Below are 22460 nucleotides of genomic sequence, written 5' to 3' on the forward strand. Positions count from 1 at the left end.
GAAGCAGTAGCGTTATGAATAGTGTGTCTCCCTGTCTCCCAATTGGAGGCCAGAGTAGACCAGTGATGTTGATCAATATGGCCAAGGCTGAGATATTGTTTCAGGGAGTCCTTGTATCTCCTCTTCAGGGCTCCTCTCTTGCGGCAGCCAGTGGCAAATTCGCCATAGAGCACAGTCTTAGGGAGGCGGTGGTCCTTCATCTTTGAGACGTGTCCTGCCCAGCGCAGCTGTGTTCTCAGTAACATGACCTCAATACTCGTAACTGCTGCCTTTTCAAGAACAGATGTATTGATCACATAATCTGACCGGTGGATGTTTAGGATTGTACGGAGGCAGCGTTGATGGAAGCGTTCTAGGAATCGCAGGTGGTGGCGGTAAATGACCCATGATTCAGACCCATATAAAAGAGTAAACAGTACAATGGCTCTGTAAACACTGATCGTTGTACTTTTCTTCAAGTCTTTATTACACCAAACTCTTTTATGGAGTTTTCCAAAAGCATTATATGCCTTTGCTAACCTGTTGTCTGTCTCTCCATCAATCTTACCATCCGAGGAGATGATGCTTCCCAGATAGTCCTATTTTAAAATTACCTTCTCTTTTTATCCATTTTGCTTTTTGGAAGTGATCACAGGTCACTTAGTGATCACTAAGTGAACAGACTGGTCTCCTGCTGTTTGAATCTAAGGTACAAAGCAAGTGCCATTGTGTTTACCACAGAAGCATCAAGGACTACTTCTTTCACAATGATGTAGAGTGTTGATATGCATGTCAATCCCTTGAGCTCATTAGCAGCAGGTATGTGAGGGTGGGCATTGATAAATAGTTGCTATTCTGAAGAGACTTACTAATTATTTTCTCTCATTGTCTCCTCTAGAATTCCTGGGGTTATGGAGAATGAGAGGAAAGCCCACTTTTCAATTCCTCAGGAAAACTCCCCATGTTTCATGAAACAGCCATAATTTACAATTAAAAGTCAGAAAGGTTCAAGATGCATATTTTCAGAAATTTATGGCTGAAGTGCTAATATTCATCCATCATTCTCCAAAAGTACTCCTTTTCTTTTTTGTGTGTGCAGTGTTATTTTTTTTATTTTTATTACTGTCAGAAGTTGGGAAAACTGCAGTTCTGTGACTCTTCTATAGAAAGACAATATGCTGTTTTGAGTGTTGGCAGACACTGTCACCAGTGCATGGTTGTGAGGGGTTTTTGTCTCTAAAAGACCATTTTTAGTGAAAGGGCACAAGCATGTCTATGTATGGGTTTATTCCAGGAGTCAACCACTGAAGCTCCATCTCCTTTAAGAAAAAAAAAAAAAAAAAAAAAAAAAAAAATTAAATTTGGGCATGAATGCCTTTCCATGTACCACTTTAACTGCTAGGCTTCTTCAGAAATTGAAATGACATAGTTAACTAGCCTAGGAAATTTCGGGAAGCAGGCTGCACAGCAAATAAAAGAGAAGAGAGGCCGAGGCATGAGCAAGAACCATCCCTATTTTGGCATCTCATAGCAGGTTTGGGCTGCAGCTCTTCTTTGTCTTCTCAGAAATTAATTTGCCTATGCAGGAGTGGAGAAGAGAGGATAACGACTGATGAATACCCGGAAATTTGACTTACAGGAAATGAAATTGTCACTTTACACTTCTGGTGCTCATTCAGAGAGAAGTAAGACAGGGGAAAAAAAAGTATTTTTAGGCTCATTGAAACCTTTGCTCTTTTATGTGTAAGAACAAAGGGAACCCATTGAAGAGAGCACAGCACCACCCTTGATTTTTTCAAGAAACAAACTTACCTACCGCAAAGACCCCACTAATGAATCCAGGAAAATGCCACGTTGTATCTCTACTCTGCATTTGCAGCCAGTGATGCTAAGTTGTATCTCCTTCAAGGTATTGCGACATAAGTGCTTCAAAAAACGACCTCATTTTTGAAAAGTTTTATTGTTAAGTTTGAAGACTAGACAGGGTCGTACTGATTTTACATTGCTCCACGTGATTTAAGTATATACAAAACCACTTGAATACCACACAGCTTGAAAGGTTTCAAAGATCATTGTGTCCGAGATACTTCTGTACTTACTGACACATCAGAAGCCAGCACTGAATATTATAGTTCATATTTGTTGTATAGCAAAGATACACTCATCCTTAAGTCTTCAAAACTGAGACTTAATTTGTATGCAGCCATTCCAAAAGAGAAAGTCAACCCCAAAACCGGAGCCAGTTAATGTGATGAGCCTCTAACACAGACAAAATAGAGCTTTATTTCCCAGGCTATAAACGTAGCACATTACCCAGCTACATAAAGGTGAAGCCTGCCTACAAATACTTAACTGGTTCGGGGTGAAATTTAATTAGGAAAACATTTTTAGTCTTGTTCAATGTCATTGTTACAACTAATGCAGAAGTCAAGGATCACATCAGAGCATTTCTCCAGCCCCTCTTAAAGGGACATGCACTATCCTGCACCTCTGGTTTTGTGATGCTGGTTACTTTCACTGGGAGAGAACGGTCATGTTAAATTATAACTTGTCCCCTATGGCAATGGTGTTCTGCTCACCTAGGACACAAAATAAAATTGAAGGGAAAAATCTTTATTTTGGACCATAATCTGATTCTTATCTGTTGTGCTAAATCTCAAGTATTTCATGTAAACCAAGAGTTATTTCAGACTTAGGCTGCTGGCACTGGGAGTAGATTTGGTACTATGGCTGCACAATGCCATTCCAAGAAAGCTTTTTGGTAGCTGAGGAATAATGTCACGTAGGTTGAAATTGTAATGTATGATTCTTTTGTAAATTATCACAGAGTGTTATCACAAGGTATGTAGGATGTGAAGATTGCTGGTAGGTGAGAGCTGGCACAGGACATCAGGATGAAAATATTCAACACTAAATTAATACAAAGTAAAATTACTATGTTACATACCATGACAACTCTACATGCAGATGAAGGGATAACAATTAAATTATTAAACGAAGAAAGACTAATTCAAAACCAAAACTGAAGTCACAAAGGATAAAACAAACAAACAAACAAATCACTTAAGAACACAGAAAAAACATTTCAAAATAACAGTAACACAAGTCGTTAAATGAGGGAGCCTAATTTTCTGAAATGGCCTTCTGTTTTTTGGATACAGTCGACTAGAGAAATAGCTACATGCTATTCTTCATATCTGTAATTAAATTCAGGGTCAATTACTCTCCCATAATAGGAAAATGCCTTTGAATCTCTTTAAGAATGGTGTGTGCCTTTAAGAGATATATATTACTAATTTTTTTTATTATTATTTTTTCTTAGAGCTTAAAGTGCAAAAATGGGGCAGTAGGTAATTTGGGGATAAACTTGTCCTCCATTATTCAGATTTTTTTGCTGGTTAGAAGCACCACCATGATTGACTTTCTCTTTAAAATCGCTCATTATGCTTGAAGACCACTCCATATATACATCATTAAGGAATGCTGTTAACACAGTCACAAACAAGACAGTAACAGTCTAGTGGCTTTTGTTATGCAGCACAAAGTAAAAAATAAAGAACAAACTTAGCAGTGTTGCACAGGACCTCAACATTTCTTACACATACTTTACCTTTACAGGACTCTTCTTTAGAAGTCTTTAAATGTCTAAGCCTTATAAAATAAATACTTGTATAAATACAGTTTAAGGATTAAGTCATTTTATAGAGGCAGGGTGTTCTGTTCGCTAAAATGTGACAGTTTAAATGACACTATCAGAAAACCGCCACCAATATATCCCCAATTCTTGTATGTAAAATTCCTGGCTGCTATTCTGGAGTCTTTCACAGTTCAATGGATAATATATATTTAGTCTGTGGTGGAGAATGTGTGATTAAATGCAGTTTTTTTTGAAATCCAAACCATTTTGTGTCCAAGGTAAACTTTGCACTTTGCAGACTGTGGGCCAGCTAGCTCTTGGCCTGGGAAGCAATGCCCAGGTTCATACTTCAGAATTTTGGTGAGAATGCAACAGTGACAAAAAGGATAAGTCCAGTGACATTTGCTAAAACATGCAGCTGCATCTCTCTCTCTCTCTCTGCCTCTCATTCTCTCTCTCCATATCAGCATGTTATGAAATTAAAAGGTTGGCAGTAATCACAAATGCTGTTGTTTCAGGTAAAAAATAAAAAGGTCCCTGGCCCATTGTCTCAGGATTTTTTTTTTTTTTTTAGACTTAGGTGATACTTTGACATAGTCACAGAACACTTTATTCTAAGGAAACTCGGATTGCTCTTCAAAGGTTGGCATTGTTACCTCCATCAACAGGGGAAACTGAGTCATAAGGGAGAACACCCCCACTGCTGCTCCATTTTTTCTTCTAAAAGCTACTAAAATTTTAAAGTGGGGTTACTATAACACTGCTAAAACAGCATAGCATGTGCAAAGCGTTTCTATAGATGGGGCATGGTGAGGCATGGTAGAAACCAACCTCCTCGTGTGGCTCACTGGTGTGTGTCTGAAAGGACTTTTGTGACAAGGGCCAAGGTTTTCTACGCACTCCTATGACACCTCTCACCTTCTGGGAGGAAGGTCGCGACCTTAAGAAGAGCACACGGAGAGCGTTTTCCTGGAATTAAGGGAATCATTCCTCTTGTGTGTCTTTTAGCGCCTGGTTCCTTCACCACATTTTCCTCCTCACAGAAATTCAGGGGGATTCTGAAAAGCAGTAACTGGGCGGGCAGCTTTGTCTAGGGCTGTGTGGTCACCCCTGGGCAAGTAATGAAATGGGATTTCTGATGCACCGTGTGCCTTTACCTATATGGGCACCGAAGATGAGACACCACAAGTAGCATGGTGTCTCATTTCTACCTCCTTGAAAAAGTACATCTCAAGCAAAATTGAAGAAACTTTGGCAAATTCATTAATTTCATAATACACTGAGAGCAGATTTGGTTACATATGCAAACAGGTGACCTCTGACAAGGAAAACAACCTCAGCAGTGATACTAAACAGAAAAGATGGAGGTCATGTTCTATAGCATGCAAAATAGAGGAGGAAAATGGGGCTAATCAGGAAAACACTCTAAGTGCATGGACTCTGGTGTCCAGATGAAAGTGATGAAAGGTAGCTTGTAACACCACAGGTACTGCGCTCTACAGTACCAAGGAGTATCTTCCAAAATATATATCATAAGTACTGACAGTGTTTGATAGGCACAATTACTATAATGCAGTCATCCCCAAGTAAACTTATTGCTAAAAGCTGCAGTATCACTTTTTGCAAGTAAGATGACAGTATGATTTATGGAGAACTCGTCAGCCCAATGTTCCTAAAGCTGCAAATAAGAGTCGTCACACCATTTCTCTTCCTTGTAAAAAGGATGCTGCTGTTTGGTTGGTTTTTTTCCCTTAATACATTTCAACTGGTGTGAACAACTCAAAGGAAAACTAGGAAGATAATTCCACAGCAGAAGGGATAAGACTAACAGATTTCAAGGACAAAATTGGATTGGATCACTTAAAGGGCAGGCTTAGACCTCCTTGCGAAAGACAGTTAGCGGCCTACCATAAAATGAGTGAGCACTTGGTTCATGGAACACCGACTCAGCATCCTACAGGCTTTGTACTGTTTCCTCCACAGAGGGACCCTCGGTGGCAGTGGGACCCTCTCAGTTCTCGGCTGTGCAGCCCAGCAGCTCTGACCGCAGTGTGATCCGGCCATACCATGACCAAGGCAGGATCCGCACGTGCCGCGCGTGGATCGGCGGGTCGATGACGTTCTTGCGGTGTGTGTCATTGTCAAAGTTCCCCTGGAACACCTGAAGGGAGGCAACAAGGAGATTTAGGAGTGTGTGGGCTGAGGAATAGCCCCTGATGCACCCATGGGCATTGCTCTGCAATCAACTTTTATCATCTGTGCATTGAACTTAAGTTTTAAACAGACAGAGACAAGGTTTAGATGGGATATTAGCAAGGAATTCTTCCCTGTGGGGATGGTGACGCCCTGGCACAGGTTGCCCAGAAAAGCTGTGGCTACCCCAACCCTGAAAGTGTCTAAGGCCAGGTTGGATGGGGCTTGGAGCAACCTAGGCTAATGTAAGATGTCGCTGCCCATAGCACAGGGTGGGACTGGATGAGCTTTAAGGTCCCTTCCAATCCAAACCTGTGATTCTATGAAGTGATGCTGCAAAGAGCACCCGCCTTTACTAAGACTTTGGAATTCCATGGCATGTAATGACACACTGTGGCAGATACAAGCTTTTGATTCACAGAATCTCAGAATATTCTGAGTTGGAAGGGACCCACAAGGATCATCAAGTCCAACCCTCAGCCCTGCACAGGACCATCCCAAAGAGTTACACCATGTGACCCAGAGTATCATCCGAACACTTCTTGAGCTCTGTCAGCCTTGATGCTGTGATCATTGCCCTGGGGAGCCTGTTCAGGCCCAACCACCCTCTGAGGGAAGAACTCTTTCCATGATATCCAACCTAACCCTCCCCTTACACAACTTCAGGCCATTCCCTTGGATCCTGTCACTGGTCCCCACAGAGAAGAGATCAGTGCCTGCCCCTCCTTGATTCAAAGCTTAATCTACTGCCAACACTCAGGGCCTGGCCCCAAAATTTACATAAAATTCATTAACATTTAAAAAATTAAATGTCTTTCTACTTGGCATTTGTATAATCTCAAATTAATCTCAGGAGATCATGTTATTGTTGCCAAGAAAATAACAATAATTAAAATTAAGAAGAAATTTATTGTATCACTTATGAATGGATGTAACTACACAAAGCCTTTGTAAAGTTGGTGATTGTCAAGGATACTCTTCTCATGTCAAGCAAAAGTCAGCAGATGAATTAAGGGCATTTGGTTGTGATCAAATTAAAAAATCCTAGCACAGTACAGTGCATGCTATGATCTTATTTCCACTAGTATTGCTTAAGCAACACATGAGTTCCCAAACTTCTGTCTGTGTTAAATCAGTGCCAGATTTTTCCCCCTGACAGATACTATTTAAATTCAAAGGCCATAACACCAATTTTTGGCAAAATGATCAGATTATCCCCTTGGGTTATTTTCAGTTTTTATGGAAAGTGTTCATTCTCCTAAAATGTCAGCCAATTCACTTCTCATTGCTAAAAACTGAGTCTGGTGGCTTTTTAACTTGAAACAAATGGCTGTTGTTTGCACCATGCAGAGAAGAATATATGGACCTCCTGGAGGTGTGCTTATACGACTGAATTAATGCAGAATTACAACTTTCCTAGAAGTTCTTGGGAAAATGTTAGAGTTTGAGTTCAGAAGAGGCTGATCTACTATTTTAGCCCTTTTGTAACATGTTTACACAGCTTCTGATCTCTATGCTGCACGTCTTATTTGAATTTTGGAAGCCTCCCTCCAGTGTTATAAATTTAGCACCCCAAATGAAACATGTGCCCTCCATTAGTGATGCTCTTTCACAAGTGATGAATTCCCCTTCTTGTCTGGTATCTCACTAACACGGAGATGGGAGCATTAAAATATGTAGCAGTTCAGATAAGATGCAGAGAGACTGACCGCAGAAACACCAGTGTTGTGACTCTAAGGAGAAAAAATATGTATTTACCACAGAAAAAATTGTTTTCTGCCTGAGTACAGTGTTGATTGCATAAATCAGCTGGAGCCTGAGCTAACAAGGTTGCACCTGAAGTTGAGTTTCATTTGTAGCATACAATAAAAGGCAGTAAGCTCATTATTGAAATTACGGAGCGGCAACCCCCCAGCATCCCCAGCTAGGAAAGCTTAAAAATAGTTTTTTTATATATATGTGACTTCTTGCACATGCATGTGATATATCTGTTGATATTTTTTACCAAGCTAGATGATAAGCAATGCATAAATACAGACAGTTCTTGCTGCAGAACTACTGGAAACTAATTTTATTCACTACTTCATTCCCCCTATGGAAGATGCATTTCAAAGATAGCATTTAAATGAAGGCTTAGAAAAAAAAAAAAGTGGTTTACCAGGAGAACCTCTTTACAGCCCCAGTATTCATATCATAATATAGCTATGCAAAATGAATAAAATTATGTAATGCAAGCCCAGCAACAAATTCACTTGAAGAAGATAGGATTATATAATTTACTTACAGCAGGAAAACAAGAACTAAATTTTATTTTTAGTTTATACATAACTTCATTACCACTTGAATTCAAACTCATCTGTTTCAGAGGTTACTTTTATGCAAATATGAGATTCACTTTCCCTCAATATTCAAATCTGGTTTCGAGGGAATAACTAAATGTGCTAGATCAGAAAACAGATTTCAGGGAAATAAATTTACCAGAAAGAGAGGGAAGCTTTGTCAGCATCGGCCAATGTGATCAGCCGATATATAACATTCTAAGACAAACGTACTGGATTTTTTTGCTGTGGCCAAATGGCAAATTTCTCATAGGAAAAAAAAAATTTTGTCACTTTTTATTTTGTTTCAGCCTCAATTCACTAATGGAGTGAAGGAACTTGGAAAGAGCAGGGAAGACTAAGGACAAAACATGACATCTGACATCAAAAAAAAGCTATTTGTGCAGCCAAAAGTAACTTTATGTTGCTTTATGCCCAAACAGTCAACTCTAAATAAACCACCTAAGCAATTAAAAGCTCTTGAAGAGCTGGTACCTCTCAATGACCACTCCTCAAATTTGTTTCTGAGTAGTTTTTTTCAGGATACACTACCTCTGAAGACTGTAATGATTTACCAACATTCGAGAAGCTGATGTTTGAATTACAACATATAGCTGTATGTAAAAATATGCTCACTGACAAAAAAAAAAAAAAAGAAAAAAAGGTGACTGAATAAAGTACAGAATGTGAGTTATTAATGCGTAAGACCATAAAGCCAGTGAAAAATCTTCATTTTGAGCTCTGTGTTGGTGCAGATCTGCTCCTGCCTTATCCCAAATGGCAAATAAATAGAGAAGCATCAAGACAGCCACAAACACTGAAGAATGTCCTTTTGCAAATTATTAAACAGATAAGTCCCTTCAGCCTGAAAGGAGATATTATAGATGTCTATAAAACTCTAAGTGGTGTGAGGAAAATAGACAGCAGGTAATATTGCACTGTCCTCTTGTAATGACAGTAGGGTCATCTTGGGCCACCCAAAGATCACAGCTCCCCATTCAACACATAATTAAACTGTGGCACAACTCTCACAGCCTTTAACCTCTGTTAAAGATCAGATAAATTGTGAGGGGCAAAGCCAGCAGGGGCTAGTAAGGACACAGATTAAAAAAAAAAAAAAGCCAGAAGCTGGGAAAGTGCACCAGGGAAGCATAACAGCCCTACTATTTAAATTTTCTGTATCTGCTACAGGATGTTCCTTCCTTTGGACAGAGCTTCATCCTCCTCCCAGCCAGTGACTCTGCACATTGCAAGGTGCATTTTTTTGGTAAAAATGGACTAAAAAGCTCCTGTTTTTTGACATTTCTGTTGTAGAATGTTACAGATTTTATACTGGCTATATCTATTTATGTCAGTCTGCATATTTAAAAGGTGTAACTTGCTAAAACATTTACTCAGCAGCTGCAGCAATTTTACACATACAGACCCCACATCCATGTGTAGCTCCTCTGTAGTTTAGTCTCTTGCAGCTGTTATTAAAAAAAAAACCTAGAAAATGCATCTGTTGTGCTTTTAAATATGATAACTTAATTCATGATCATTTTATGCAAAAGAGAATGAAAACATGGAAAATAGGTAGATACTCTCTGCCAAAAAAAAAAAAGATTTCTGAATTATAAGCAATTCTTGTTTATACTTGTGTCTGACAAGCAATTTGAATGTCTTGACTTCAAACATTCACTGAGATTTTTCAACAGAACTGTTTTATGGCATCAGCAGTAAATCCAAATACTGACAGTGTAAGTTGATTAGAATTTAAAAAAGAAAACTATTCTATGTTTTAAGACAGAATAATTTAGGAAAAGTATCTGAAGACTACCAGACTGAGAAAAGTAGAACTTATCACCATTGATGTTTGGTTTGCTCCAAACTTGTATTTAGGGCACATCTACAGGACCTGTTGATAGGTGGCTGTAGCGGGTGAAACAGTTTGTGGCGCTGTGCCAATGGATGTTCACAGAGGATGAAAATTCAGAGAGCCTGATTCTCCACAGACAGCCTTTCTGGAGCTCATATCTCACAGAAACTTGTATTTACATGAAATGTCTTCATCACCCGTAGCATTACTGGTACCTGCTATTTATAATAATGGCTGAGTTGAGACTGAATAATGAGCTCTGAGATGGTAAAGTCACTATGTTGTCTGCTTTAGCTTAACCATATTTTTCACTCTGAGCAGAATATTTTAAACATCTCATGGAGCAGTTAATCCTGCCCATATTAGAAGAAGAATGTTTTATAAAGTGTCTACACCTGACTTTGGAGTTTACTTCAGTGCAGAACATCTCAGTGTTCGTATAAATAAAGGGGACATTATTCATTTAAAATCTAAAAAGAATTTGCATGAAAAGCAATTTCTGACAGCCATATTCCTTTTACTTTAGTAACATTTTATATTTCATTACTATTCACCAAAGAAGACTTGCTTAAGCAAGGGAAGGAATCTGCAGATTTGAGGAGTCCAATTAGTTACTTTGAAATTTTTTGCTGCTGCTGGAGTGACCTTTTCACCACCTTTCCACAGGTGGACTACACAAAGCGAAAGAGGTGTTGATTCCTCACCAGAAACAGAGCTACTGTTTATAGGGATATTACATCCCTTGGAAGATGCTTTCCACAGTAAAAGTCTGGTGAAGGATTTTTTAATAGACATATATAGATATATAAACACACGCATGTAAGTGTGTGCACATGTATTTTGGAGTGATTAAGAGAAGAAAAAAGTCATCCTTTCCCTCTGTTGTTATACATAAAGTGTATTTATATATGATACACATGATTATATATTACATGACCTTTATTATTTCTTGAGGTTCAGAATAGATACAAGCAGATAAAACCTTTAAACTTATGAAACATATTATCACATTCTTCCTATCTTTCCCATTTAATCTACGTACTGATGGTAATAAAATGGGAATTTATTCCACTGTTCATAGTTTATAGGAGGTTCAAAGTCAAAAAGAGAAATATTTTGAAGATCAACGTCCCCCCAGAAATTCAAGGTAGACTGTTTATATGAGCATTTTGTCTTCCCTCAGCTCTTGGTGTGGTATGAGGGAGACAGATACCTAGAATGAGTATAGCAAGGTTGTCATCTGACAGAAATCATCTTAATACTGCTGAAAATAATAGAATTCATTTTCAATTTAAACCAGTGCAGAAAAAAGTCACTTAGAATAGAAATTACAAGTATTACTGTAAATAATAGTATTAAATAGTAATAATAATAATATTACTAAAACAAAAGCTCTTTACCTGTGCCAAGTATGTAGATTATATGTAGGAATGAAATCTACCAGTGTAAACCAGGTGTTAAATAATTAAACAACATCAGAAAAACCATTAGCAAATCTAGCAGGAAGACTTTTTAATATGACATGATCTAACTGTCCATTTGTAAGTAGGTTCCTGTCTTTTATTTCTCTGGCAATATAATGCACATACAAAAGCATATAACTTATAACTAATTCCATCATTCTGTACCCAAATCCAGTGGCCATTTGCATACTGGATATTGTCTACCTGTAGCTAATTGCACTGTTGATGGCTGATAATGACTGACAATGATGCAGACTGCCAGACTCCTTTAGGCTACTTTCAAATGTTCTCATCTTCCTGTAAAAAACAGCCTTTGAAATGCCATTTGACACTGCGGCTGGCCTTGAGTTACCTGCAGCAGGATGTGCAATTTATAAATCACATGTGGAATGTGAATTTAAAAAAAAAGGTCAGATTTGGGTTGGATGTCCTTAGCTTTGGAAGCATAGTGAGCTACTGACCTCTAGTTGAGAAAAATAAGATAGCTATTAGCTCTGGTCCTGTTTCTAAAATATATTTTCTTCCTGTGTGACAGCCTGCAACATAGTTTATTTTACTTCTTGGAGGCAACAGGCAAAGCTTTCATATTTTTCCAGGCAACTCATTCAAACCATTTAAAATGAATGAGAAAGGCTTCATTTTCTAAAGTTATATATTTTTTTTTATGAGCCAGTAAAACTTTTGTCTGTACTCACAGAAATTCAGCACAGATGTGAAATGAAATGACTGGCCATTAAAACAGCAGAAGCCAAATAGGAGCTGGAGGGGACGTTGTTCTTGGAGCAGCTTTTCCATTTGAAATGGTGCAAAGAAGAAAACTGAACACTGTATTTACTTCTCCTCTAAACCACTATTTTGTTACAGACTGATCAAAGACACAGGCTGCACACAGTGTGCAAGATACAATATTTTATATATTTATACAAAGATATATACAAGATACAATATATTGTATTTTACACAATAAAATACAAGAGACCAATACTTTTTTTTCCTTTGTAAAATCACATCACAAATGATGAAGAGGGAAAAGGGAACAGCCTCAGGAATTCAGTGAGATTTCTTGATATGTAGGACTCATCCTATAAACTGAGGAATAGTGAGATGCTCAGCACCAGACAGTTTTAAGTTCTAAGCTCTTACTTAAATGCATTAAAATCACAATATTCATCCACAAATCATTATTGCCAGCCTATGAATATCTCCCTAATTTCTGTGTCTGGGACTTTAAAAATAAGGTTTTTGGTTGTTTGGTTGTTTTGTTTTGTTTTTTTTTCCATCCTGTCTTCCTTTTCCTGAAATGTTTTGGAACCACCTTTCTCCAAAATTTTTGGATGATTATACAAGGATGACAGGATGAGTATAGAATGAGTAAATCACCTGCAGAAGAAATAAAGAATCTGTACATTCTATCCGTCATAGAACAAATCAAGATGTTCAGTTAATAAATAGAAGTGGTGATGAGGGTGAAGTATGAATAATTTATGCTTGCTGTTTTTGATAGTCATCAGTATCTACCTTTTACCTCCCTTCTGTATCTCCTGAATACAGATGAAACCTTTCACAACAGTTTCTCTTTGCTGCAAAAACTTGGTTTCTTCTACAGTGTTCCTGCATTTGGGAACAAATCTTGTGTCTCACCTTAAGATAAGGAAATTGTTGTGGATCCTGTGTGAAGATGACACTGTCAGATAGGACCAGTGATGCTATTTCTCCCCTGATTCTCATGGGTGAGCTACAGCATTGCTGTGGTTTGGTGTCAGACTAGGGGGGTTTGCTGGGTTTAATGGGCTCCTTTCCCCTGGCCAAGGAAATTAATGTACTCTCAGTAATGAAATCAATGGAAATTGATTTACTTGCTATGAGTACAGATGTGATCAAGCTTGTTCCCATTTCAAAAGGTGAGATCAAAATTCGGAGTGGTCTTGGTAAACTGGAGAAAGAACAATATTACAATTTAATAATGATGAGTAGCAAGCCAAACCTTAGGAAGTCATAACCAATGTCACAGGTTATGGAGAATGATGGAACAGGCAGTAGTTCTGTGCTAAAGATTGCACCAAGTTTGTGAAAACACACTTCAGGAAAAGCTGCTCCAATCAGAATACAAAATAATGATCTGATGTTGAGAAAATAAACACTTTGAGGGAAGACTGAAAGAAAAAAGATTGTTTTTTCCCCAAGAACAAACTAAGAAGAAATAGGTTAAAGTATTCCAGCCAAAACAAAATGGAAAAATTAAGATAAAATCAGTCTTTTCTGTCCTCTGAGGGCAGGGCTGGTGTGAGGGGGATAAGCCACTTTCCACCTTTAAGGATATTTAAACACTGGAGTTGACTGTTTACATTGTAGAATTTTCATCAATATCTGTTTCTGTGAACATATTAAATAATAATCTGATGGAGAATAGTGCAGGATATGAGTCTTATATGAGGTCAAGAACAAATAATTGAATTAAGCCTTATCTCTAGAATTGAACAGACTTATTTCCCAAATTCACTCACTTCTGTAATGTTTGCCATCAGACTTGTGACTTTTTCAGACTTTTGTGATATGGGAAAAATTAAAAATAGAAAAGATATTCTAGATTTGTGTTTCTGTATCAAAGACCTAGGTCTTGACTCTTACTAAATGATCTTTCTTTACTTTGTACAAATTTAGATTCAGGAATGCTAATCTTCTACTTTCCAGCAAAGTGTTTTTGGTCTTATTCTGCTGTTAATTGCTCTTGATCTGTTAAAGAATCATAATAATGTGCATCTATTTTACTCTTAGGGATGTTAGTTAATATAGGATGTGATGTGTTTTAATGGGAGAATGATTAAGAGTTTTCCATTGTTCCTAACAGAATATGTGTATAGTAGTTAACAACACAGATGATGATGAAAACAAAAGAATTAAGTTGTTTTGGGAAATGGTACAAACTAGTGTAGACTGGAACAGTGGTGTTAAGTCAGAGTGCATTTTCTTTTAGATTTGGTTGTGACTGTATTTATCACTGGGGACTTGGATGCATGTTTTCCTTTACAATAAAATGAGTGCAATAGTTCACTAACAAAAGTTTGGCTTGGAGAAGACATTTCTTTCACAGTAGAACATTCCCTTCTCTTTCTAAATTACAGGGAGTTAAAATAGGATGTGAACAAAGCACTGAAGTGACTATTTGTCATTTATATTGAATGTATTTATGGAATTCCTATGAAAGGTGAGCTGTTTGTTTTCAATTTTTATCTGATAACCAATTATATCAGAGACATCAATAATCATCAGTGTCAGGACCTTCTAAACTGAAAGTCCTGGTTAAAACAACTGATTTGGTTTTCCATATTAAAACGCCTTAGAATTTCACAGGGAAAAATGTCAGTGTGAGTTAAAACCACAGTGACTTGACATTTGGCTCTTAAGTGGGACTTTACAGATCAGGTACCCATCATCTTTGGGTGATAATCTTACAAACATAACTTGACAATACAGACAGGGACATACAGCTATGTACATATTTAACCCAGTAATTTAGGACACTTTCACCCAATAAATAGGTATATATTTGATCAATCATTTAAAATCAGAGAAATTTAGAAGGTGCAGTGGTCTAAACCCTTATCATTAGATCTCCTTGTACTCACACAACACATGTCAATACATACCAAAAGCTTTCTCACTACTTAAAAAAAATTAATTTAATTGACCAATGTGGGGGATATGATTTTTTTTTTCTGAAGAATCTTTGCTTATATTAAAAAATACAAGTGCAAATGGGAACATTTATCAACCTGAATACCCAGATTTGAGAAGTTATCAGACATATCAGCCATCTGGTATTTCAATAAATGTACCTCCTGTTTCAATGAGACATAACCCCACTAAGATAACTAATAAATAATTCACATTTTGTCAGCTTGCTTAACTTTCCCTTAAGCGATGCATATGCTGTAATATTTTTCTTAACACATGATATTGTGAATTGAGGTACTTGCAGTATGAAAGTGTTATGCTGTTTAAAGTAAAGGTATAATGAATAAGGAAAGGAAAGTTAAATGTTTCCAGGTAAATCAATCAGCAAACCTATACTTTCCCTATGGTGCTCATTAAACATTGGCAAAGGAAGTTGTGAAACTTTCTTAAATGCTTTTATTCATTTTACAGTGTAATAAAAATAATATTTTCATTGGTTATTTGAAACCCATTAATTTCGAGAAAATCAGTCCAAAATGGCTACAAGTAATGAGGCACACTAAAGATGTGCTTCACAAAAAAATACTGAAAATAGTGCATGGTTACTAAAATTTGCACTCAAACACTGTTTCTGAATATACAAATAAACTGCTATTTACACACCTTCCCCTTTGGAGTTAAATAAAGAAATAATTCCAATAAAAGGAGAACTGCAAAGTTTTATATCCCATATTTAATAGCATTAAGTCAGGTGCATTGCACTGATAGGTGTAATATTGCTGCACTGTGAATGTCATGGTGTTATATGATTCTTTTTTTATCCACCTTGACTTTTATCTGTGCGATCCCATGCAAATGGAACCCCATAAAGAAGGCAGTGTGCAATAACCTACAGACTGAGGGGTCAACACAACCCAAATACCAATTTTGTCTGTGCTTTACCTTATCCTTCTTCTGCTTCTCATCTTGGTATATTTTCCAGTGCTCCCCATCATTGCTGTAGGCAAGCTTGTAGGACCCCACAAACTGGACATGACCAAAATCTTTAGCTCCCTGGGTAATGATCCCAGTGATTTTTGTAGGAACAAGCAGGTCGACCTGAATGGAACAGAAATAAACAAAATAGAGGAGAATGTCATTAGAACAGCTTCTGTTTACAGTCTGACCTTACACCACACCAAAGCAAAATGGTGCAGCTCTCACCATGGCTCTCCCACAGACAGTAATTTTCCTCCTCCAAGCTCTAAGTCAACCAATTTATTTTATTTTTCATTTTTTTGTACTTATTGCTTTTAGTACCTAACGGTGCAACAGAGCTAACCTCATGCCACTTTCTAGTGTGTTGAGTGTCATACACGGTCCCAACAAAACAGCGAGCACCAATGGGAATGATGTGTAGCTAAAAAGTGTTCCCACATGCTCCCAACAATCAGATTCCCCAAGTGCCTTTCAATTTCCTTTACAGACCCAGAACCCATGCTTTACTAAGTTTTTTAAAATATTTACTATCATGCTTCTTTTCCTGCTGAAATTTCTTCTTTCTTTATGCTTTTCTTTCTTTTTTATCTCAAGACCTCAAACTTTCTCATTCCTTGATTTTCAATTTTTTTTTTTGAGTTCTTTATTTTGTAATCTTAGCACAAGACTTTTAAAAATGCAAGGCAGGAATACTAAACCCTAATAAAATCTTAGCTTCCAAGTGCCTTTTGTGTGGGTCAGCCAATCTGTAATCAGTTTTTTTGAGCCAGAACCAAAACTGAATATAACAGATTTGGGCCAGATGCCTTGGATTAAAATGATCAAGGAAAAGAATACAATAACAGAAGTAAATTGACCTATGAATGTATTTTCAGAGGACGAATGAAGAGTTGAATTCCCTATCAACACTGACATTTTCTTGAAATGTGAGAGTATAACTTAGGTTTCCTTCTGTGTCCCCTAGAAATGTGGCAAGCCAATAAAAAAAAAGAAAAAAAAAAAGGTAGATTTATTTCAAACAATCAATGGTTGTGAAGCAGCTGGGATTTTTAATATTGTCCATTAAATCTGGCAAGAGAGACTAACAGTAAAAATATTACAGAAAAATGAGAGAAGGGCTAAATTCCTTGAGAAGAGGATTAATATGTTTATATAGAAAAAAAATACTAAAAAGAGAATGTGAAGAAATTAAAAATCTCTGACTGATCCAAATGCTGAAGATCCAGTGTTGGATTTTTTGGAAGCAGCCTGATCTGGTGGAAGGTGTCCCTGTCCATGACAGGGGGTGGAATGGGATGAGCTTTAAGGTCCCTCCAATCCAAACCATTCTGTGATTCTCTGATTCTATAAAGAAGAAAACACAGAAAAGTGTAAGAGTGCATTTATAAGAACAGAAGAGGAAAAAATGACTCTTTGGAGCAATCAGACAGAGATCCCAACATTTGACCAAAGAGTAGAAAATAATGAGTAGTAAATCCTTTAAAGAAAAGAAGTAACTTAAAAATATTGAATACTGAGATACCACAACCTTAACCAGAAAATGTCAGTGTCCATAGATGTCTCAAGAATTTTGGTTTTACCAGAATTAACTAATTTATTGCCCTCTGGTAGCAGCACTGTTGCTCAGGAGAGCACCCTAGGATATGAGGAAAGTATCTTTGGGAGGCAAAACTCTTTCTGTGTTCTCTTTGTTCAATGGAGAGAGAGAGAGAAGAACTCTCTCAGAGCAGTAGTCAGTTTAGGATGCTTTCATGGATGGCCTGATAGGACTTCTTTCTTTCTATAAGGAATGCAGCAGGGCTTGGTTCTGCAGCCTAAATACGTCTCTGGGAAATGAACACTGCTAATTAGTATAAGTCTTTCATGAATTAATAAACATCAGGTTTCCAGACCTTCCTTCCAAATATTTTGGAGTTTAAATGAATAGTCTGTTTTTCCAAAAAAACCCCAACCCCAGCCTGATCTGGTAAGAAATCACTAATTGGTCAACACTTTCAGGTAGCTTTTGAACTAAACATTTGAAAGTCAACTTCAGATTCTCTTTATAAATAATTTAGACATTAGCATTTTACAAGTGTAACCTCTTTTTAGCAGAGAATGCTTCTTGTACTAAAAGTCAATGTCTCTTCTGTTAACTTGAAAAAATGCCTCCACAAAACCAGTTGTTTATTTTTAAAATGCTGAAAGTAAGCTGGAAGGATTTCACAAATATTTAACATGGCCATGACACTTGGAGTATTTCTCATTGAAATTCAGAACAGGGAGAAAAAAAAATCTCATTAAGATTCAGGGGATTCCAAAGGTAAAATCACAATAAATCTCTATTATCACATGATCTAGTGTTAATAAAAATGTCCTACTAATGATTGTTTTGTGCTTATAGGACGTATCCATTGGCCTTGTACTCTTTTTCAGGAAAATTATGTGGGAAGCTGGAAGGTAATTTAGCATATGCTCAGTGTTTTTCAAAAAGACTTATATAGGACTATGTAGAATATATGTGTGTGTGTATTATATTAAAAAAAAAGTGAAAGAAAAAAATAGTATGAAAAGATAGACTCTGTTCCTGGTCTTGACAATACAGACAATACCTGTTACTGGAGATGGAGGAACAGAATAAGGGATATAACACCATCTTCTCCTTCTCATATTTTAGCACCCTTATTTACTTATTTATTCATAAGCTGATGTGACGCTTTCAAGCCACAAAGATCATTATTAACCCAGTATTAAATAAATACAGTTTTTGCTCTGTTGCTTTATTACCTTCTACAAATGGTTAACATGCTTTTTTTCATTCTGTGCATTGAAACTACTTTAGAACAGAAAGGTGAGAAGAATTTACACCATTTGTAGGCAAAACATCTGCATTAAAGTAGCTTAAATGAAAGGCATAACTTCCCATCAGGACACAGAGCACATTTATTCAGTTAGTGCAGATTGCAAGTAACAGACAATCAAACAAATTACTGGGGAGAGAAGCTGAATAAACACACAACCACTATATATTCTTCAAAGCGGAATGTGATTAGGATTAGAATGTGACTCTGGGTTTTTCAATGCAGCAGAATTTAGAACAAGGTAGGGGCAATTAGTCTGCAACTGACAGGATCATTACCTGCTTACAAGAAGAACCATGGTTTACAGTTAATGTACATTTCTACAAGGAGCTGATCAAAACACAGTTTAATATCTTGTGTCTGAAAGAACCCTCTCAGGCTATAACTATTCCCTTTTCCCACCTTGTTTCAGATATTACGGATGATTCTGTGTGATTTGGAGGAGAATTAATTTAAAGAATGTACAAAGATAAATCCACCTGACTATGAAACATTTTTAACGAACCACTGCCTGGATGTGCAGCATGAACCCCGTGTCTGTGCAGTTAGATATGTAGTGATGAGTACTTTTACTGGAAATAGGTCTTCTGGATCAGGAGAAACGACCCTTCTGTTGCCCAGAGAAGCTGTGGTTGTCCCATCCCTGGCCTGGAAGTGTCCAAGGCCAGATTGGGCAGGGCTTGGAGCAGCCTGGGATAGTGGAAATTGTCCCTGCTCATGGCAGTGGGTGGGACTGTATGGGCTTTTTAAGGTCCCTTTCCACCCAAAATGTCTTTCAATTCCATGATTATGAAAACAGTCACATGCAAGCCTTGCCTAGTCCAGAGCTAATCAACCATAACTAACAGAACTCTGAGTACAAACAGTAACCTAACACTGCCAAGTCCACCACTAAACCATGTCCCTAAGCACCACAGCTACATAGCTTTTAAATCCCTCCAGGATGGTGAACTCTTGTTCCAGCACTTTACCACCCTTTCAGTGAAGAATTTTTCCCTGATCCAACATGACCCTCTCCTGGCACAGCTTGAGGTTGTTTCCTCTGGTCCTGTCCCCTGTTCCTTGGGAGTAGAACCTGCCTGCCCCTGCCCCAGCCCCCCCCCCCACCTCCACCCTCCCATCAGGGAGTTGTGGAGAGTGAGAAGATCCCCCCTGAGGCTCCTTTTCTCCAGACTGAGCCCCCCCAGCTCCCTCAGCTGCTCGTCATCAGACTTGTAGTCTAGGAGAGCACATGAATAATAAGCCATGTGTGGACAGGACCCAGGAGAAGAAATGAGCATCTTTCATGAGGTCATGTGTGGCAGGTGAAGAACCAGACAGCTCACACAGTCTCTCCTGGAAACAGAGAGCCATGCTGCAATTCTGGCTTAGGAGTAGACAAGCCTCAAGAAGAAACAAATGGCATCACCTCACACATTAATGGGGGGCTTAGATAAGGCCATAGAATCCCAGAAGGCTGGGTTGGAAGGGAACTTAAAACTCATCCCTTTCCAACTCCCTGCCATGGGCAGGGACACCTTCCACTAGACCAGGTTGCTCCAAGCCTGGTCCAACCTGGCCTTGGACACTTACAGGGCAGCAACAGCAGAAGAAAGGACCCCAAGTATACAGAGAGCACCAGAGCCTATTTCACAGCGAAGATAATGGTGAAATGGCTCACTCGACCTTCAGCTGTTCATCTCTTCATTTTAGGATTATTTAAAATGCTCATTTTACTCCTCTCCTTATACATATAATTATGTTGCTGCTTCCAGTACAGCTAATTCTATGCTCAGCTTCTCTGTTATTTTAGAGGTGCCATTTTTTCACCAGGTTTTCTTTTATTTTACCTTTCTGATTTTGTAGACTGTTTTTTTTTTTTTTTAAATCACTTGTCAGATAACATTGATGAATTCTGGGTAGTTGTACTGTACTTGGCCAATAGAAAAGCACCAGGATCAAAAATAAAAAACCTGGTCCAACACAAAGTGGGAAAACTGTTGGTTGCTTAAGGCTCTTACCCTTAAGAAATTGAGTGTCTCACCCTCAAGAAATTGAAAAAAAAGAAGACTGGCCTAGTCTCCAGCTGCTAATTCACCAAGGTCCAGATCACCAAGATCACATATGCTGGTCTTGCAATGAGGTCTGAGATATTTTGGGATGCTGAAGATAATGGCAGGGAGTTATGGATGGGCACCTGAATCCCACCAAGAGAGTCCAATGTACTTAACAGGTAAACAACCTGTGCTGAGCAGGTTATTCACTGTTTATTTAAGACCTCGTGATTCCCTTGATTTTTTGAAGGGCAAACTGGCGCACTCAGAGAGTTGCCACCTGCACCCAAGCCTAAGAAAAGGAGGGGCAGGATTGCAGTGTCTGCATCATAAAGGCCAGAAAGGCAACTCTCCTTATCTTATTGCATCAGATGGGGGTACTTTACATTCTCCTCCATGCCCAGACTCTGGAGATACAGGAAAATCAGTGATGGCACAGTAAGGCTTCCTGCAGATGTGCAACATATATATGTTTCTAACAATGTTTCAGCAGCATTTCTTGCTTGTAAACTGTGGAGCTCAGCATTTCAGGCTGTTTTCCAAATGCTCATATTAAAAACAAAACCATCAAAGGCAAAGCCAACCCAAACAATTATATGGCTAATTTCATCTAAAAACTTTGAAGGAAAAAATCCCCCAAGCAACTATATGCTCCTTGTAGAGAAATCTAATTTTCATCACAACTTCTTACATAGGAAGGCTTTTTTAGTATAGTCACCTAAATATACACTACTAGGGTAAATATTTATTAATACAACCTGGAAAAAATTACAGGAAGAAATTAAGTATGAGACAAAAGGAATCATTCTAGAAGAAATCATAATAATAATCATAATCAGGCATTGGAATGGGCTGCCCAGAGAGGTGGTGGATTCACCATCCCTGGAGATTTTTAAACGCAGATTGGACGTGGCACTGAGTGCCATGATCTAGTAAATGGACTGGATTTGGACCAAGGGTTGGACTCGATGATCTCGGAGGTCTTTTCCAACCCAATCGATTCTATGATTCTATGATTCTATGATAATTTGATAGAAAGAAGCATTTTGTTCAATATTCTGCTATACAGGATTTTAATGCTTTCTAGGTAAAATAAATAAAATAAAATAAAATAAGATTTATTTGCATTTAATTGGGTCTGTATTAGCTAGCATATGTTTAAAATAAAACTTCTCATGAACCCAGGTAGAGAATGGGTTGTTTTCAGACAAAATAAGACTGGAGTGTCATTCTTTTTATTCTTTAAAAATGTGGTATGTGTTTTCCTAGCTTTTTTTCTTCATTTAAGATTAGACCTTCAGCATGATTTTAACACTGTGTCTCTATATTCTTAATGTCTCTAGTCCTTCAGGGTAAGATAATAAATACTGCTCCTATTTTCTTATTACTCTTAATTGTTTTTCCCTCTGAATGACTTTATGGCTGCAGCAACTGCACTAAAGAAATAGGTTAAAAGAATACCATGTGCCATCAGCTGTCTACAATT

At 37.8% G+C, this 22460-nt stretch overlaps 1 protein-coding gene across 3 annotated transcripts in view; it reads right to left on the bottom strand.

Annotated features, from left to right (window-relative positions):
* Positions 1-1920: 1920 nt before the first annotated feature.
* The window catches only part of EDIL3 (EGF like repeats and discoidin domains 3), a 231956-nt gene continuing 211416 nt past the window's right edge, over positions 1921-22460 (bottom strand). For all 3 annotated transcript variants that reach the window (XM_027712542.2, XM_027712543.2, XM_027712541.2), the window contains 2 exons: positions 16066-16221; positions 1921-5777 (listed from right to left, as the gene is read on the bottom strand). In XM_027712542.2, coding sequence (XP_027568343.1) covers positions 5628-5777; positions 16066-16221 — 306 coding nt within the window. In that variant the 3' untranslated portion in view covers positions 1921-5627. The remainder of the gene's footprint in view (positions 5778-16065; positions 16222-22460) is intronic.

This window comes from Pipra filicauda, unplaced genomic scaffold, assembly GCF_003945595.2.
Source record: "Pipra filicauda isolate LSUMZ 115617 unplaced genomic scaffold, ASM394559v2 scaffold168_size1973030_pilon, whole genome shotgun sequence".
NCBI classification, from domain to species: Eukaryota; Metazoa; Chordata; class Aves; order Passeriformes; family Pipridae; genus Pipra; species Pipra filicauda.